The sequence below is a fragment of the Sminthopsis crassicaudata genome, chromosome 4, assembly GCF_048593235.1.
Source record: "Sminthopsis crassicaudata isolate SCR6 chromosome 4, ASM4859323v1, whole genome shotgun sequence".
Classification (NCBI taxonomy): Eukaryota; Metazoa; Chordata; class Mammalia; order Dasyuromorphia; family Dasyuridae; genus Sminthopsis; species Sminthopsis crassicaudata.
In genome coordinates this window covers 264,290,750-264,307,854 of record NC_133620.1, presented here as the reverse complement: position 1 = coordinate 264,307,854, position 17,105 = coordinate 264,290,750, and the positions used below count along the sequence as shown (strand labels likewise).

Below are 17,105 nucleotides of genomic sequence, written 5' to 3'. Positions count from 1 at the left end.
AACTATATCCAGCCTGACTATAATGATATCTCAAATGGCTTGAGGCAACATACCAGCTGAAGACTTAGCAAACATAAACAGTTTAATGTTTAACAGTTTTATTCTTTCATTTTGTTTTGTTTTAACCTTTTGATTCCAGTTTTTGTTTCCAAACCCTCATTTTGAAGAAATGTATTTTGATTAAAGTCACCCAGAGGACTGCCTCATGGGGGCAGATGGTAGGAAATTTGGAACCAAATACTTGAAAACCAGGGCTCTGCATACATTCATGTAGTATACAATGAGAAATGATCTTCCTGAGGATAGTAATGAATGTATTGATGGCATAGTCAGGGTCTTCAAAACCTATGATATCTATCACTTCCTTAACCAACAACTTCAGAAAGGACTGTAGAAATTCAATTCAGTGAGCATTTATTAAGCTCCTATTATATGCCAAGCACATGCTTTTTTTGCAAAATAACATAGAAATATAATTTGCATGATTTCACGTGTATAACTAATATTCTATTGTTTGCCTTCCTACCAGCACATTTAAAAATTAAGATAGGAAGAGGATTAATGAGTTGTTGTAGGTTTGCAGCTGTAATGAGTTAAATGACAGTCTACTGATCCCACAGGCACAACTAACATCAGTGAGTAGAAAACAAGCTTTAGTTCAATAAAAAGAAAAACTTACAATTAGATCTATCCACAGATGGAATGGGATACCTCAGATGGATAGGCGAGGGAAAGAGAAAGAATTTGGAACCAATTTTTTAAGCTAGTTAAAAATAAATAAATAATAATTTTGAAGAAGACTTTACGTATATCATAAATTGTACACAATACTTTAAAAATTGTCTTACTTGTCCATGTTTCTTTCTTAATATCTTATTCTGGGAATTATTTATAAGTTTCAATGACCTTTTTCTTAGCATCATGATTGCTAACCCTTCCTCTATACCTCCAAATCTAATAAAAATAGTATCCATATCAAAAAAATGTACATTTCTTTTTGAAATTTCTTTTCAATTAATAAGCATTATTTTCTTGACCTTTAGGCATATACACATGTATACACATGCATATGTAAATGCGCACATATACTCACACACATCAGAAAAAAATAATCCTTGTAACAAATATGAACAAAAAAGCAAAACAAAAAAAGCAAATATAAAAAGCATATTTTATTCTATATATTTAGTCTATCTTAATCTCATCATCAGTCCTCCAGATTCACAGCTGATCAGTTTTTAAATCTGTCAAAGTTGTTTTGCTTTTGTAATATTGTGTACAGTTTAAGTTGTTTTACTGCTTCCATTCACTTTCCTCTGTATAAGTCCATTCAAATTTTTCCAGATTTTTTTGAAACTATCCCCTTCATCATTTCTTATGATACAGTAACATTCTATTACATTTGTCTATCATGATTTGTTGGACCATTCATCAATTGATGGACAACTTGTCTTCTTCTCCCCCCATGCTGACCTTCTGTTTTTTATAACCATATAAAGAGCTTCTATCCATTTATTTGTACGTATATACAAATATATATATTTGCATATATTGAATGCTTTGGAATATGAGTCTACTACTGAAATCCTTGTGTCAAGGGCCCTCTTTACTTCCAGAAATGCGAATAGTTAGTGAAAATGCCTAGAGTAAAGAGATTAAAATGTGTAAAAACAGTAAGAAATCAGCGTCACTGAATCATAGAGTTCATGGCAGGGAGTAAGATACAAGAAGCTAGAAAAATAGGGGAGGCAGGTTAGGAAAGGTTTAAAAACCAAACAGGATTTTACATTTGATCCAAGAGGTAATAGGGAACCACTGGAGTTTGTTTTTTAATAGGGGAGATGATATAGCCAGACAAACTTTAAGAAGATTAATTTGACTGAAAAGGGAAATGTGGGCTAGAATGGAAAGAGACCTGAGGCAAGAAAATCAAGCATAAGACAATTGCAAGAAGCAGTTATATGATGTAATAGGTAGAGCACCAGCCCTGAAGTCAGAAGACCTGAGCTCAAATGAAGCATAAGTCATTTAACACTTCCTAGCTGTGTGACCCTGTGCAAGTCACTTAACCCCAATTGCTTCACACAAAAAAAAAATGAAAAAATTATTAGTATAGGACTGTTGCAATAGTCTAGGTGTAAAGGATAAGGGCTTCAGGGAGGGAGAGGGGGTAAGGGAGAAGAATTGGAACACAAGGCTTTTCAAGGGTCACTGTTGAAAAAATTATCCTTGCATAGTTTTGAAAATAAAAACTTCAATTAAAAAAAAGGATAAGGGTATCCATCAGAGTAGTGGCAATATCTGGGAAGGGAAAGGAACATATACAAGAAATATTACAAGATTAGAAATGGTAGGACTTGTTTCACAACATGACCAATATGGAATTATGTTTTACATGGCTACATAGTACATAGCCTATTTTAAATTGTTTACCATTTTAGAAAGAGGGGAAATAGAAATATTTGAAAATCAAAATTGTATAAAAATGAATGTTAATCATGATATGAATGATATCAATGAATGACTGACAAAGAAATAAAATGCTATTAAAAAAAGAAATAGCAGTAATTAGCAAAAGATTGGATATAAGGAAAGAAGGAGGTAAGATTAATACATAGGTTGTTATCATCCTGACTGGAATGGTGGATGGTGGTCCCCTGACAACAAAAGAAAGTTAGGAATAAGGGAGGTCTTGGAGGGGAAATAGTAAGTTCAGTTTGGGATATGTTAGTTATCTATAGGACATCTATAGGAGATGTACAAGGAGAAATTGGAGGTGTGAAATTGGAGACCAGAAAAGAGAAAAGGTCTTTTAATTAACTGCTAATCTAGAGCTCCATAGATATATTGAAGAGCAATCCCCACTCCACTGGGGATCTTCGTCCTATTGGCTTTGGAACACAAGGATGATTCCTTAAGGTCTCTTGAGACTCAAGTTGGGGAATGTGCATATTGAGAAAAGCTCAGGGCCTCCCTAGACATGTCTGTTCCTTTTCTTTCCTTTGGTAAAGAGCTTTGTGATCTCTCAAAAGGCAGCTCTTATTTCCTTCCAGGCACTAGAGCAGCAGGCTACCAGGTAATTGTAACAGTCATAATAGCAGAAGCAGGCAGGTTAAGAGTAAGAAAGTTGCCCTAAAAGAGAGAGAATAATGGAAAGTGTTACAATGTACAGTGGGAGTGAGAATGTAAAATGGCTAATAAGTAGCATCTCTTGCTGGGGAGAATCCTTAGAGGAGTGCCAAAATTGTATTGTACCTGGAGTTATGGGGGCTGGAGCTGTGAACCAATAATTGTGAAAATGGGAATCTTCTTCTCCTGTCAAAGAGCATGGAAATGAACACATTTTCAAGAAAGTAAAAGAGAATTTCTTGATCGCCTCAACTTTTAGTGCACTTCGTCCCTCAATTATTTTATATTAATTTTGTATTTAATCAAAATATACTAATCTCAGTAGCCAATCAGGGTTCAATTTAGGCCACAGGGACTAGTGATCTCCTGCCCTGACCTTTACCTGCCCTCATAATTTGTTAAATTTAATTTATAATTGGGCTTTGTGCATATTAAAATAACCTAAAATGAAGACGCCAATATGGGAGACAACAGAGACTTGCTTCTGGGAGAAATCTTGCAATCCCCTATGGATGGAAGTCATCTCTTTCCAATGACTAAATGGCTGCAAAAGGCTGTGTCTCTGAAAAGACCAGCCTGGGACAGCTTTTCTCTCACTTTTCAATTACATAAAGATAAAGGCCTCTTATTCACCCAACATTATGGATGTCATGTACTAAACTGAATGAAGGAAAGGGATTCTTCCCCCATTCCCCTTTTGATCCTGCTGATCTAAGAGCTGGAATTAGGGCTTTTGTTTGTTTCATCTATTCTGTTCAATTCTAGGCACAGGCAGTGAAGCATCTGGACCAGGGAATTCCAGTCATGGTGACCTTGGATGCAGAATTCCAGGCCAGATCTGCCTGAAGCCAAACAAGGAAGGCCTGAGGAGAAGGAGAGCCCAGTATGGGTTTTGGGCTTGGAATGCAATTGGATCATTACAAAAGTAGATTGGAACTGAGTTAAGTTATGAATTTAATTCCTTTTCTTCCCTAGAGACTAAGGGGACTTAAAGGAAGATTATGGTTTTCCCACACGTTTATATGTTTATTTTTCCTATACTTTTGAAGTAGAGTTTAATCTTACTTTCTGTTAGATAGTCAAATGAAAATAAAGTCTGGGGAGCCTCTAAAATTAACTTATGTATTCTCTGGGGGCTCAAGCCAATAATAGAAATTTAAACTTCCCAATCCCCTTTAAAAGTATTGGAGAATTATGGAGATGGACTGAAATGCAGTACACCAGTACTACAGCAGTAGGGACTGGAGTAGTCACTATTACATTATTAATTCAATCAACTGAAAGGCAGATATCCATGCCTCTTTGGGACACTGGCAAAAAATGGGTCAATTTTACATTTCTGCTTCCATTGACTACACTCAATCATCTTTAATCTGTTTCTTTCTGTTACTGTATCTGTATTTATTTCTGTGTGTGTGTGTGTGTGTGTGTGTGTGTGTTTGTGTGTGTGTGTGTGTGTGTTTGTCTCTGTCTCTGGTTCTCTCAATATCTCTCTCTGTCTCTGTCTGTCTCTTCCTGTCTCTGTCTCTGTATCTCTGCCTCTGTTTCTCTCTGTGTCTCTCTTTCTTTCTCTGCCTCTCTCTCTCTGTGTCTCTGTCTGTCTGTCTCTCTCTTTCTCTCTCCCTTTTCCCCTCCCTCTCCTCTCTCTCTTTTTCTCTCTGAAGCCATAAGTTTGTGGCTTTCAGTCACATGGGGTGAAGAATATCCTTAATTGATCTTCCATAGTGTTCAAAAAATCATCCCTGCACTGCAAAGTCAACACAAAGAGGATACCTGAGGGACAGAGGATGCCTCTTTAATATATCCATGAAATTCTAGCCAATTAAAATATTTTTTATCACCATACAATATGAACCCCTGAGTCATCATAGTAAACTGCAAGCAGTCAAAGAATATCTGTACAACCTCTGAAATTCCAGCGGGAGGGGGCAGGTGGGAGCAAGGACCCTTCCATCCTACTTGCTTGGAATTCTGGTTAAGCATGATCCATAGAGGGCCTAAGGGAATGCTACACTTCAGCTATGTAACAAACATGACTTTCTAAAAGAAACCATTTTAGAAATTACTTTGATAAGTTGAAAAACTCCCAGAGAGGGCAACAAAGTTAATGAGAGGGATTAAATTCATGCCATCTGAAGATCTGTTAAAGGGAATGTGAACACTGAGACTGCCACGAGGAAAATGAATCCCATGGGGCAGAACTAAAGGAACTAAGCATGGGAGTTTCAAAAATTGTAAAGGAAAGCTTCCTAACAATTAAATTTATGCTGGCTATCTTTCTTCCAAACTTCCTAATTTCTGTACTGTCCTCCCAGTCATCCAAATTCCCAAGCTCACTGTCATCAGTTCTTCAATGACACTCATCCCACAAATCCAATTTCTTGCCTAGTCAAGGGCCCTTATTATCTCATGCCTATAAGACATTTCTGGTTGGTGTCTCTGTCTCAAGTCACTTCCCAGTCCAAGCCATACTCTACTCAGCTGTCAGATCCATCCTAACCACAAGTCTAACTATGTGACTCTTCTATATTTGATAAACTCTAGTGATTCCACAATAACTCCGGAATTAAATATCCTTTGCTTCATTTCTTTATTATCTGGCCTTAATCACTGAATGGGTGATTGTCTCAATCAAACTAAGACCAGTTAAAGATTGTAGATTAAAAAGGTCAAGATCTCCCCCTGCATCTGGTCTATCCCAAGTCGTCCTGTTATATCACTGCACCCAGATGGCTATGGAGAGGAAAGTGAGGCAGGTGACCTTGCACAGCTTCTCTCACTGAAATCCAGTTCACTCACATGTGATAGCATCATGTCCCTGATGTCATGGTCTTCAAGAATAAAGGAGAAATAGCAGAATTAAACACAAAACTCTCTGTTGTGTCTTAAAATCCTTCATTACCTGGCATTATCTTTCCATTCCAATCTTTTTTTTTTAAACTTCACTCCCCTCCATAACCTCAATAATACAATGACATTGTTTTTCTTTATGCTCAAACAGGATACACTATCCCAATTGTGCACTTTCATTGGCTGTCTGCCATCGGGATATCTGTCATATCTGAAATGGTCTTCCTTCACACCTCTATCTCTTGACTTCTCTGGCTTCCTTAAAGACTCAGTTCAACAGACAATTTTCAGATGAAGAAATGAAAACCATTTTTATTCATATAAAAATGCTGTAAATTACTATTGATCAGAGAAATGCAAATTGAGGCACCTGTCAGATTAGCTAAAATGGCAGGAAAAGATGGTGATAAATGTTGGAGTGGATGTGGGAAAACTGGGACACTTATACATTGTTGTTGGAACTGTGAATCCAACCATTCTGGAGAGCAACGTGGAACTATGCTCAAAAAGTTATCAAACTGTGCATACCCTTTGACTCAGCAGTGTCTCCACTGAACTTTACCCCCAAAGAGATCATAAAAGAAGGAAAAGAAACCACATGTTCAAAAATGTTTATGGCAGCCCTTTTTGTAGTATTAAAGAACTAGAAAATGAGTGGATGCCCATCAGTTGGGGAATTGTTGAATAAATTATGGAATATTCTTTTTCTATAAGAAATGATCAGCAGGATGATTTCAGAGAGGTCTAGAGAGATTTACATGAACTGATGCTAAATGAAATTAGTAGAAATAAGAGACCATTGTACCCAGTGATAATCAATTCTGATGAAAGTGGCTCTTTTCAGCAATGAGCTGATTCAAGCCAATTCCAATAGATATGATGGAGAGAACCATCTATATTCAGAAAGAAGATTGTTGGGACTGAATGTGGATTCACCTTTTTGTGGTTGCTTGCCTGTTTTGGGGGTTTTTTATTCATTTTTTTTCTTTTTTGATCTGATTTTTCTTGTGTTACATGGTAAATGTGGAAATATGTATGGAAGAATTATACATAGTTAACATATATTGGATTACTTGCTGTCTAGGGAAGGAGGTGGAAGAAAGGGAGAAAAATTAGAACATGAGGTTTTGCAAGGGTGAATATTGAAAACTGTCTTTGCATATATTTTGAAAATAAAAAGCTATTATTTTTTAAAAAGACTATTCAAATGCTGTCTTAAGACGCTTTTCCTGATTCCCTCCCCACATACACACACTGCTACTTTCTATCCTTTAAGATGACATTCCCTTTATAGTCACATACATACACATACACATACATAGTTGTATGTATGTAAATATATATGTGTGTATATAGATAGAAATAAATAATGTTCATAATTATTTGCATATCATCTCCCCCATTAGAATATAAGTTCCTGAAGGCAAGAATCATGTTTTTGTCTTTCTTTGAATGTTCAGCCCTTAGCATAGTGCCTGGCACACAGTAAGTACTTTATAAAGTTTGTCTGATTGATTAACAAAAATGAAATGATGTCTTGGGAGTGATGTGAAAACTGGAAGTCTTCAAGCTGAAATCACTTAAGCATTTATCCGGTGTATTATTTAGGAGATTATTGTACCTGAAATTTGGAGTTCCTATGTAAAGATCCAAAGCCTAGTTAGAAGGAAAGACCTTCTATAGAATCTAGCAAACTGCCTTTGATGACTGATGATTCTGTGCTCTACCCCCATTAGGAAATCAGAAGAGGAATCAAGATATCTGAGAATCTGAAAAGTCACAGTGGATTTGGGTTTTATTTTTCCTGTTGTAGTTGAAATTCTGAAATTTACTGCTGCAGAAACATAGGTTGTATTGAATGTTTTGTAAGAAAATTTAATGCATTTTTAACATGTGCAACTGCAAGTGGACAAGGGAGTCTGGGGATTTGTAGCCACATTGCCACCTTGTGACAGGTATAGGAATTGCATGTGCCTAGTGATGGAAAAAGTACAGTGGGGACACTAATTTCAGCAAGGGTCAGCCTTTGTGAGGATTATATTTCCTTTCCTCATCCTGTCTCACGATACCCCTTCAAATCACTGGAACATCTTAAAATGACTTAAATGAGCTTTCTAAATCACTGCTCTATAGGTTTGATGTATTGGGCAAGTCATTTAGCCTGTTCACCTCAGTTCCTCAAATATAAAACTGGAATAAGATCAGCTATCTCCTAGGAGTGTTGTGAGAATCAAATGAGATCATATTTGAAAAGCATTTTGCAGAGTCCCTGGAATCTAAGCATTTAATAAATGCTTATTTCCTTCTCTTATATGACCTCTGGACTTAATTCTGTAAAATGATCTTCTTTCTGTAAAATGGATTTAATATTTGCTCCCTCTTAGAGATGTGTGATTTTATGAAATGACGAGATTTGTACAGAACTTTGATTCTTTTATCCTGTAAGTTTACACACTTAATCAGAAATGAACACTTCAAATATGTTAAGTAATAATATTTTATTATATTAGTTCTTCATTTATCTCGACATATTTTAATTCTGAAATATGTATATATATAAACTTTGAATCATAAATATATGGACAATTTCTTTAAAAACAGATATAAACAAACAGCAAGTATCTTTAAACACATTTAAAATAAAATTATATGCCTTCTGTTTTCTCTTGCCCACTGATTGAATTTTTGTGCTTTATCCTTACTCAAAAATGAGGTAATGGGGCATATCATAGCATTATAAATAAAGCCAAAGCAACAAGGATGGAAAGGGATTACAACATGAAGGGAAGGTGATTTCCAGAATAAAGGAATAGAGTCTAAGATCTTCTCAGTAATAATTTTCACTCATTTTCAAAGTGGTACCCAGCATTTAACAATATAGTATCCTAGGTAAACTTAAATATAATGCTGGAATATTTCTGAATTAAGTAATGCTCCTCAGGGAGCCCCAAAGTGCTATTTTACTACATAGAAAAGAGTTTTCAGAATTGTTCTCAGGCCAGGTTAATGTTTTCATGATTAAAGTTAATTTGGGTATGAAAGGGGCTGAGAGCTGTGTGCTTAATGGAGCTATTCTTTGGAAGGAAGGTGAGTTTCTCCTTAGACTTCCCAACTTTCCCAACCTAAAAGAGGGGCAGGTCTCAAGCAATCGAGCGGGTGATTGGGTTAACACAAGTACAGCCCACAGTCACTAGTATCTTCTCTAGGCGGAAGGAAGGGGTGCAACTCTGTGCTGGCTCTCTGCGCAGAACCAAGAACTCCTGCTGGATGGGAACTGAATTTTTCCCATTTTCTTCTTGTCCCTCAGCATTCACACATCCTGAATATCTGCACCTGGCCTCTGCAATCTCTGAGGGAAATCTGTTGGGGTCTTTGGTGATGCTGTGGAAGAAATACACAAAAAGATGAGTTCCGAGAGAAGCAGAAGGGAAAGGTAGTTAATATCTGGGATAGGAAGGACTACCTAAAAGTTCGGCATTACTCATAGGTCTCCCAAACACTCATCTTTATGGCTTTCTGCTGATTGTGGGCTCCAGCCCACAAAAGAACACAAAATTTAATGATATTAATTACAAGAGAAACTAGCAACCACAAGGTCTCTGAGACCTGGCACTTCTCCCTTAACAGGATGCAACAGGGCATGGTGTTCTCACAAACATAGTTCTGGCATCTTCTTTCTGACCTGGCTGTCTCTTTGGGGGCTCCTCTCAGTGGGAAAGCAAGAGCAGTGCTTACTGTCAAAAAAAGCAATGCAACCTTCTAAAAGTTGGTAGATCACGTCAATCCCCCCACACATACTTTCACATGGATTTCTTTCAGTCCTCCAAACTTCCTGACCCAACCTCCAAGAGACATGTAGATAGCGAAACAGAATTCAATTATGTGTATCTACAGAAAAGGGCATTAGTAGAGAATATCCCATATATCCTACCCATTATTATATTTTTGTTTGTTGAATTTTAAAAATCTATTGAGACTTCACATCACCTATATTTCCCTGTCTTTGCTGTATACTTATGTGGAAAGAGCACTGATTGTGGAATTAGGAGACCTAGGTTCAAATTCTGACACTAATTCTTTCTACAACCATGTTATGTTAGACAAATTATTTGGAACTGAGGTTCCTCATTTTACAAATTGGGAAGCTGAGACTTAAGAAGGGACTTTTCCAATCTTCTGCTCTCCAGGCAGGATAGTACACAACCCCAGGATCATTTATCCTGCAGTAAGGCAATGTGATTCAGTGACAGTTCCCTGGAATAGAAGATTGAAAGACCCAATATTTTGTTTGAGTCCCAGATTTTAAAACTTATTAATTGTATTACTTTAGAGAAGTCACTTTTACCTCCTAAACCTTAATGTCTTCATCTGACAAATGAAAAAAGTTAAATTTGATAATCTCAACAGTCCTAGCAATCCAGACTGTCTATGAATTAGATTTAGAAGGAGAGGCATTTTAGAGGTTATTTAAGTTCAATTCTTTCATTTTATAAAAGAGGCAGAGGCCATTATTGTGTCCTAAGGAACAGATAAAAAATTTCAAACACATATTTTCTAAGTCCAAATTCAGTGCTCTTTCCTCTCAAAGAAATCTCCTTCAATTCCATTCCAGTTTATGTCTTTAGTGGTGGTTTTCCCTTATATCTGATCACTGTCATTTCCTACTACTATGCTATGTTCAGTGAAGATGAGTTGGTCTCCATCCTTTAATAGAACTGAAGATTGTCACCAGATTTTGAATTAAGTCACTTTTAAACCTATCCTTAAGCTTTTTCCCATTTTACAAATCCTTAATCCGTAATCATTTGCATTGCTCTGTGACACACCATGCCATTCTCATCCAAAGCAGTAAGGAGAATATGAGCTCATTTTAAAAAGTTCATGTGTTTCCATTTATGAAGAATAATTCTTACTTGTAATCCCAAGGAGAGATGGAGCGGTTCTGGAAGGTGTGTGCAAAGCGGATGCCTTGGTGATGGTTGACAATGCGGATGTCAACCATGATGCTGTTGCTTTCCAATGAGGGACAGTTATCATCCTTTTGGGAATTTGTTCCTCTTTTTGTAATTTTCCAAGCTCCCACATTCCCAAGATGAATAAGCCCCAAGACTACCAGCAGCAGTAATTCAAACTGAAAGAGAAAGAAGGGTATACTTGTTTATAGGCTCTGCCTCCCTCTCAAAAAATTTAACATGCTCAAGTTAAAGGAGTAGAGCTTAATAAAACGGAAATAACAATTCTTTCTTCTATTTATGTGACTGCCAAGTTATGATACAAAGTGAAAAATCCATAATTATCAGCCTACAGTTCTTGTTTCTCTACTATCTAATGTTTTGACATTGGTCTTCCACTAGACCTCTCCAGACAAACTAGTCTATTTGTCATCTTTATACATTCTTTGTGTATTGTCTCACCTTTCTTTTGCTGTCTTCCATATCCCATCTCAGCCTATAAAAATTCTATTTTTCAAGACTCAGATGCCATGATAACCCTAGAGAAAAGTCATTGTACTTTCTTTGAATTCCTATAGCACATATTGTCTTTCCATTCATCAAGCACTTGGAATTTGCCTTAAATGTAGAAAGTCTCAATAAATATTAGATGAGTAGATAGATGGGAAAATTAATGAATGAATCTCAGAGTAGTGGAAAAGTATTAGATTTGGAGTCAAGAAAAAGTTTATTCCAATCCTGACTTTATCTATGTAATCATGAGTCACTTAATTTCTCTGGGTTTCAGTTTCCTCATCTATAAAATGAAGGGATTAGACTAGATTATGTATCAGGTCTCTTTCAGATCTAGAATTCTATGCTCTCTTAAATCCCTGCTTCTCTCAATATTTCCAATCTTTGTGCTGGATTTGGAATCAAGACTAGGTTCTAATCTTACTTCAGACACTTAATAGATGTATGATTCGGACATGTCACCTAACTTGTCTGAGTCTGAGTCCCCTCATCTTTAAAATGGAAATAATAATTGTATCTAGTTCATAAGACTGTCATGAAGATCAAATGGGATGATGTTTATAAAGTGTTGGTAAATCTTAAAGTGGTATATAAATGTCAATTTTAGCTTTTCAGTGAAAAGAATCACCTCAACAAAATGATGAGGAGTCAGAGAAAATCTTTTGTGAAAAATACTATTAATAATTAATTAATAACCACTATAATTAATAATAATATCATATACTTATAGAGTATGTTAGGCTTGTCACAAGTAATTTCTCTTTTGCTCAATCAATCAGAATGCATTTATTAAGCACCTGTTATGTACCAGGCAATAGAGATACAAGAGCAAAGAATAAAACAATTCATAACAAAAAAAAAATACATTCTAATGAATGTTCACATCAGCACTGTGAAGAGAATAGGATGAATATTATTTTACCATTTTACAGAGAGGAAATTAGAGCTCAAAGTTATAGAATGGCTGGACCAGTTGGAATTGAGCATATGTATTCTCATCCACCTTCCAACTAGCTTCCTTTCCACGAGCTTGCTTGAACTACAGAGAACACAGCTCCTAAGCTATAGGGTAAAGAATAGAATCAGAGCTCCTGGATGTACAGTGGAGTGCTCTGTCCATTCACTGTAATTAATATTACCAACATAATATCTCTCAGTATTTAGAAACTGAACTCTAGAAGATAACTGACTATGGAATTTTGAACAGCTATATATAATCATGTATAACAGAATAGCATGCAGCCTGCTACTTGTGTGATTTCTTACTCAGAGACTAGACAGGGTTTGAAATTTACTCTAACTTCTACCCAGAAGCCCTGAATCCACAACTGAAGACTAGTGGTTTATATAAATTGAGGTGATGTAATTATTTATTTTCTGAAGAACTTAAAGTATTTTATAAATGGAGATGATCCTTTTACTCTCCATGAAGCATAGGAATGGATATTTATCTCCATTATGCAAATGAAGCATGAGAAAGAGTATATTAAAGATATGCTTATATAACTTACACTTATATAATGCTTAAGGCTTGTAAAGTTCTCTATAGAGATTACCTGACATGATTCTCACTCAACCCTATGAGTTGCATGCTGTTTATCCAACTGTGATGTATAAAATAGTGATCCAGAAAACTGAGGCTCAGAAAGTTAAATGACTTATTCAGGTTCTCAAAGCTGATGTCTGAGGCAGGATTTTAACCCAGATATTAATGGATTATAACAAGATCTTATTTCATGATGACTCAGGGCTTTGGCCTTCCAGAAAAGAAGAACTGAGGTTTCTCTGTTCAGCTATGCAATAATTCAATTTCATTCTTCACCTACTATGTGCTAGGCACTATGTCAGATGCCAAGAGTACAGACAAAAAAACAGTCCCTGTCCTCAGGAAGCTCACAGTCTACTGGTTAAACACTTTATAGAGGAAATAGATAGCAATGGACTTCATTGTGGGAATTATCTTGGACTGTCTTCTGTTTCTAACCATATTTTGTTGCCTCTGGTACTGGCAATACTTTCAGTTAACAGCCAAACTTGGACAGTCTGAATCACAGAAGACAAATTTGTCAGACAGATTTTTCTGATGTTTTTCCATACAATGGATTTAAGTTCAAAAGTATTATCCTTCTTGCCTCCCTGTTATTTTTAACATAAATATTGTTCTTTTTTCTTTTTTTACAAGATACAGGCTATTTTTAAAAACATTCTACAAAAGAAATCTACAAAAATAAAAAGACATCATAAATACCACTACTAGCATTAAGGGCAGCTAAGTAGCACAATATTGATTCTGGGGTCAGGAACACCTGAGTTCAAATGTAGCCTTAGATGCTTACTAGCTGTGTGATCCTGGGCAAATCACTTACTCCTGTTTGCCTCAGTTTCCTCCTCTGTAAAATGAGTTGCAGAAAGAAATGGCAAACTATTCCAATATCTTTGCCAAGAAAACCCCAAATGGGACTACATAGGGTTGGACATGACTGAAATGGCTCAGCAACAATGCAACATTAAATATAGTCATAGGTATTGCCATGCTATTCTAGCATTTCCTCCTTCCCAGGGTAGCAACCCACTCCAAAGACCAAGGTCTTGGATTATAGAAATTTCAATTTGTTTTTTGGTTCAAATCCCAAGTCATTTCCTAGGAATGCAATTTTACTCAAGTCATTTTGTATCTCTGAGAGTTAATTTACTCAGCTATAAAATGGCAAAGAGTATATAGGGAGAATTATATGTTTACTACCTCTTAGGCCTATTAATCCAAGCAGATAATGCTTGGAAAGTCATTATAAAGTGCTTTAAATTTTATAAAGCAATTTTTTTTCCTCACAACCATTCTGTAAAAAAAAGTGGTAAACCAATTTTGCCCATCTTACAGATGAGAAAACTGAGATTGAGATTGTAAGTAGTTTGCACACGGTCATTCAGTTTGAAAGTATCAAGCTAGGGTTTAAATCTACCTCCTGTCACTGAATCAAGTGCTCTCTCTGATGTGCCATATCCAATATGAACCATCAAATTAACACTGAGGCATATGGAGGAAGACAGGGTGCAGGAATTCTCAGAGATTCTACCTAATAGATGAACCTTTCCATCACTGAGGACTTCACTTTCAGTAGCACTATCTAATATCCTACGATTCCACCAACAGCAATAAGAAAATATTAGAGCACCCCCATCACCTATCACAAAGGTCTTCCTCCTAAAGGAGCTGTCCAAAATGCAATATTGAATCTCAAGTCTTCAGTCCATGTTTATATCCCCTTCTCTCTGAAGTTTCATGTTTACCTTATATCCAATCAGATATGAATTTTAGGTCTAAATTACTGTGGTTAGGTGCAAAAGTGAAGCAAAATCATATGTAACTCGTTTTCTGAGAGCTAAACTTAAAGTGAGGACAACTAGGTTTAAAATCACTTACCAACCACATGAGCAAAATCAAGAAATCAGTTTGCTTTCTCCTTTATTAAGTGGGCATAGTAATATACCACTTTCTTTATAGAGTCATTTTTAGAAAAGTATCTTTTTAGCCTTAAAATCCTACAGAAGTATGTATTATTTTTCTTATTTGATAGCCCAAAGCCACAGAGTTGTATATCCTATCTCCCCTGGAAATGACTTGGGATAATTAACAATGAGTAATAAAAGTTATTAATTTTCACATTGAACATTTTGCAAAATCCTCTCACTTAACAGTATTTCCTATCATTCTCTCAACATCCAAAGTAAGTAGTACAAGTATTGGTTTCCTCTTTTAGAGATGATGAAACAGATTCAGTTAAGTCAAATAAATTATTCAGTGTCACATGGTTGAAAGGATTTCAGTATCTTTCCCATAATATCTCTCACCTAATAACTATTATTTTTTTCCTCCCCCTAACAATAACCCAAAAAAATACTATTAATAATAGTAATCACAACAATCTAGAAATAATTCATTTTTCTATAAGGCTATGAATTTTTTAAAGCACTCTTCTTATAACAGCCATGTGAGAAGAAGGGATCATACAAACATTATACTATTCATTTTCTAAATGAGCGATCAAATGGCAAAGCAAAATCTGTTACCTCTCTTAATGAAGAGAGAAGTTTTTTTATCAAACTTTATCCCATAGAACTCATCTTTGCTGACTATGAGAAAAAAAATTACAATACTCACCATCCTCATACCCTTCTGGAAAGCCATAATGATTTTCCTCTGGTGACCAATGTAGTATTTGAAGCACCTGGCTGGTATATGTGTATGTGTGTGTGTGTCTGTGTATTGTATCCTTGATGGTACCTGCTCCTTTTATAGTGGTTGTAAAGCAATCACTGCCCTTATTTCCACTAGCCTGTTTTTCGTCTTTGGGCTGTGGTTAACTTGGAGTTGCTGACTAACTTTTTTTTTTCAATTCTACTTTCTGAGGGGTGGAAAAGGAAGACTTGAAAGGAAAAGAATGACGGCAGAATGCTCAAATCTTTAATCACCACCCCCACTTCCACCTTTAGCATCTCACGCTATAACAGAATCCTGAAATGTCTGATTTACTGCAGAGATGACCCAAGTTCCAAATTACTGTTTTCTTTTCTTTATTTACATAAATTGCAGACTCTTTCCACATGCTTTCTGTTCTATTTTCTTATCTTCAAGAGATATGCAAATGTTAAATGCGCATTATCTTTCGGAGAATTCTTAGCCTGATGCTAGAAAAGAAAAACCATTTGGACTAATTTTAAGGATAGGAAAAGTAAGTCTCTAGAAAGATGAAATAAGTTAGTGGAAAGTCAGAAATAGGATTTAGTTGCAGTTTTGTGGGCTTTGTTTATTTCATGAGCTACCTCAATAAATTCTGATTTTAATTCAATGGACAAAGTACCAGTACATTAATAAAATTGGAGTATTCCATCAGTAATTTAACTGCTATTATGTTCTGAAAAGTAGAATGGCATAGTAGATAACACCCTGGAGTTAGTATTAAGAACTGTGTTCAAATCTCCTACCTACAACATTTAATTAGGTCTGTGATTGGGGACACATCATTTAATTTACCTAATTAATTTCAATTTCCTCTCTAAAATGGGGAAAATAAAACTCACAGAACCCCTATCACAGGGCTGTTGTGAGACTCCAATGAGATAATGAATGTAGAATTCTTTGCAAATTATAAAGCACTAAATAAAGGTCAGTTTTTATTATGATATGAAAGAGTTTCCTAAGATTAAATAATTCAAGATGTGTCAAAGTGAAAATTTATTAAAATTACCTACAACAGATAGGGAAGACTATGAATGCAGGACATTTAATATTTGTGAGGCTGAGTCAATATTTTGGTTAGTTTTACAAAATCATTTTTCCCTTTTCCTCTTCTTATTGTAATATTTCTTATAAGAAATAGGTCTAGGTGGGGAAGGAACAAAGGGAATTGGAAATTAAGATGATGTAAAAAAAGATACTCATAAAAATTAAAACCAAGAAGAAGAAAGGGGGAAGTTAAATGAACTAGGCAAGGTTCCAAAGATAGTAAGTATCAAAGGGGACGTTTGAACTTAGGTCCTCTGATTCCAGAACTCTTGTCCCTATACCAAGCTGCTTCCCTACTAGATGACTAGATCACTAAGTCAGGCAGGAACAATGTCTTACAACTTGCTTTGTATTCTCAGTCCCACTCACTCATCCCC

The 17,105-nt window shown here is 35.8% G+C and overlaps 1 protein-coding gene across 1 annotated transcript; it reads right to left on the bottom strand.

The window, feature by feature from the left end:
* Positions 1–8,465: 8,465 nt before the first annotated feature.
* Positions 8,466–15,903, bottom strand: IL17F (interleukin 17F). Its single transcript, XM_074310665.1, has 3 exons — positions 15,604–15,903; positions 10,893–11,110; positions 8,466–9,360 (listed from the first exon to the last, which is right to left on the bottom strand). Exons 1-3 carry the CDS (start codon positions 15,628–15,630, stop codon positions 9,120–9,122), a joined length of 486 nt encoding a protein of 161 aa, XP_074166766.1. The 5' UTR covers positions 15,631–15,903; the 3' UTR covers positions 8,466–9,119.
* Between the last annotated feature and the right edge of the window lie 1,202 nt (positions 15,904–17,105).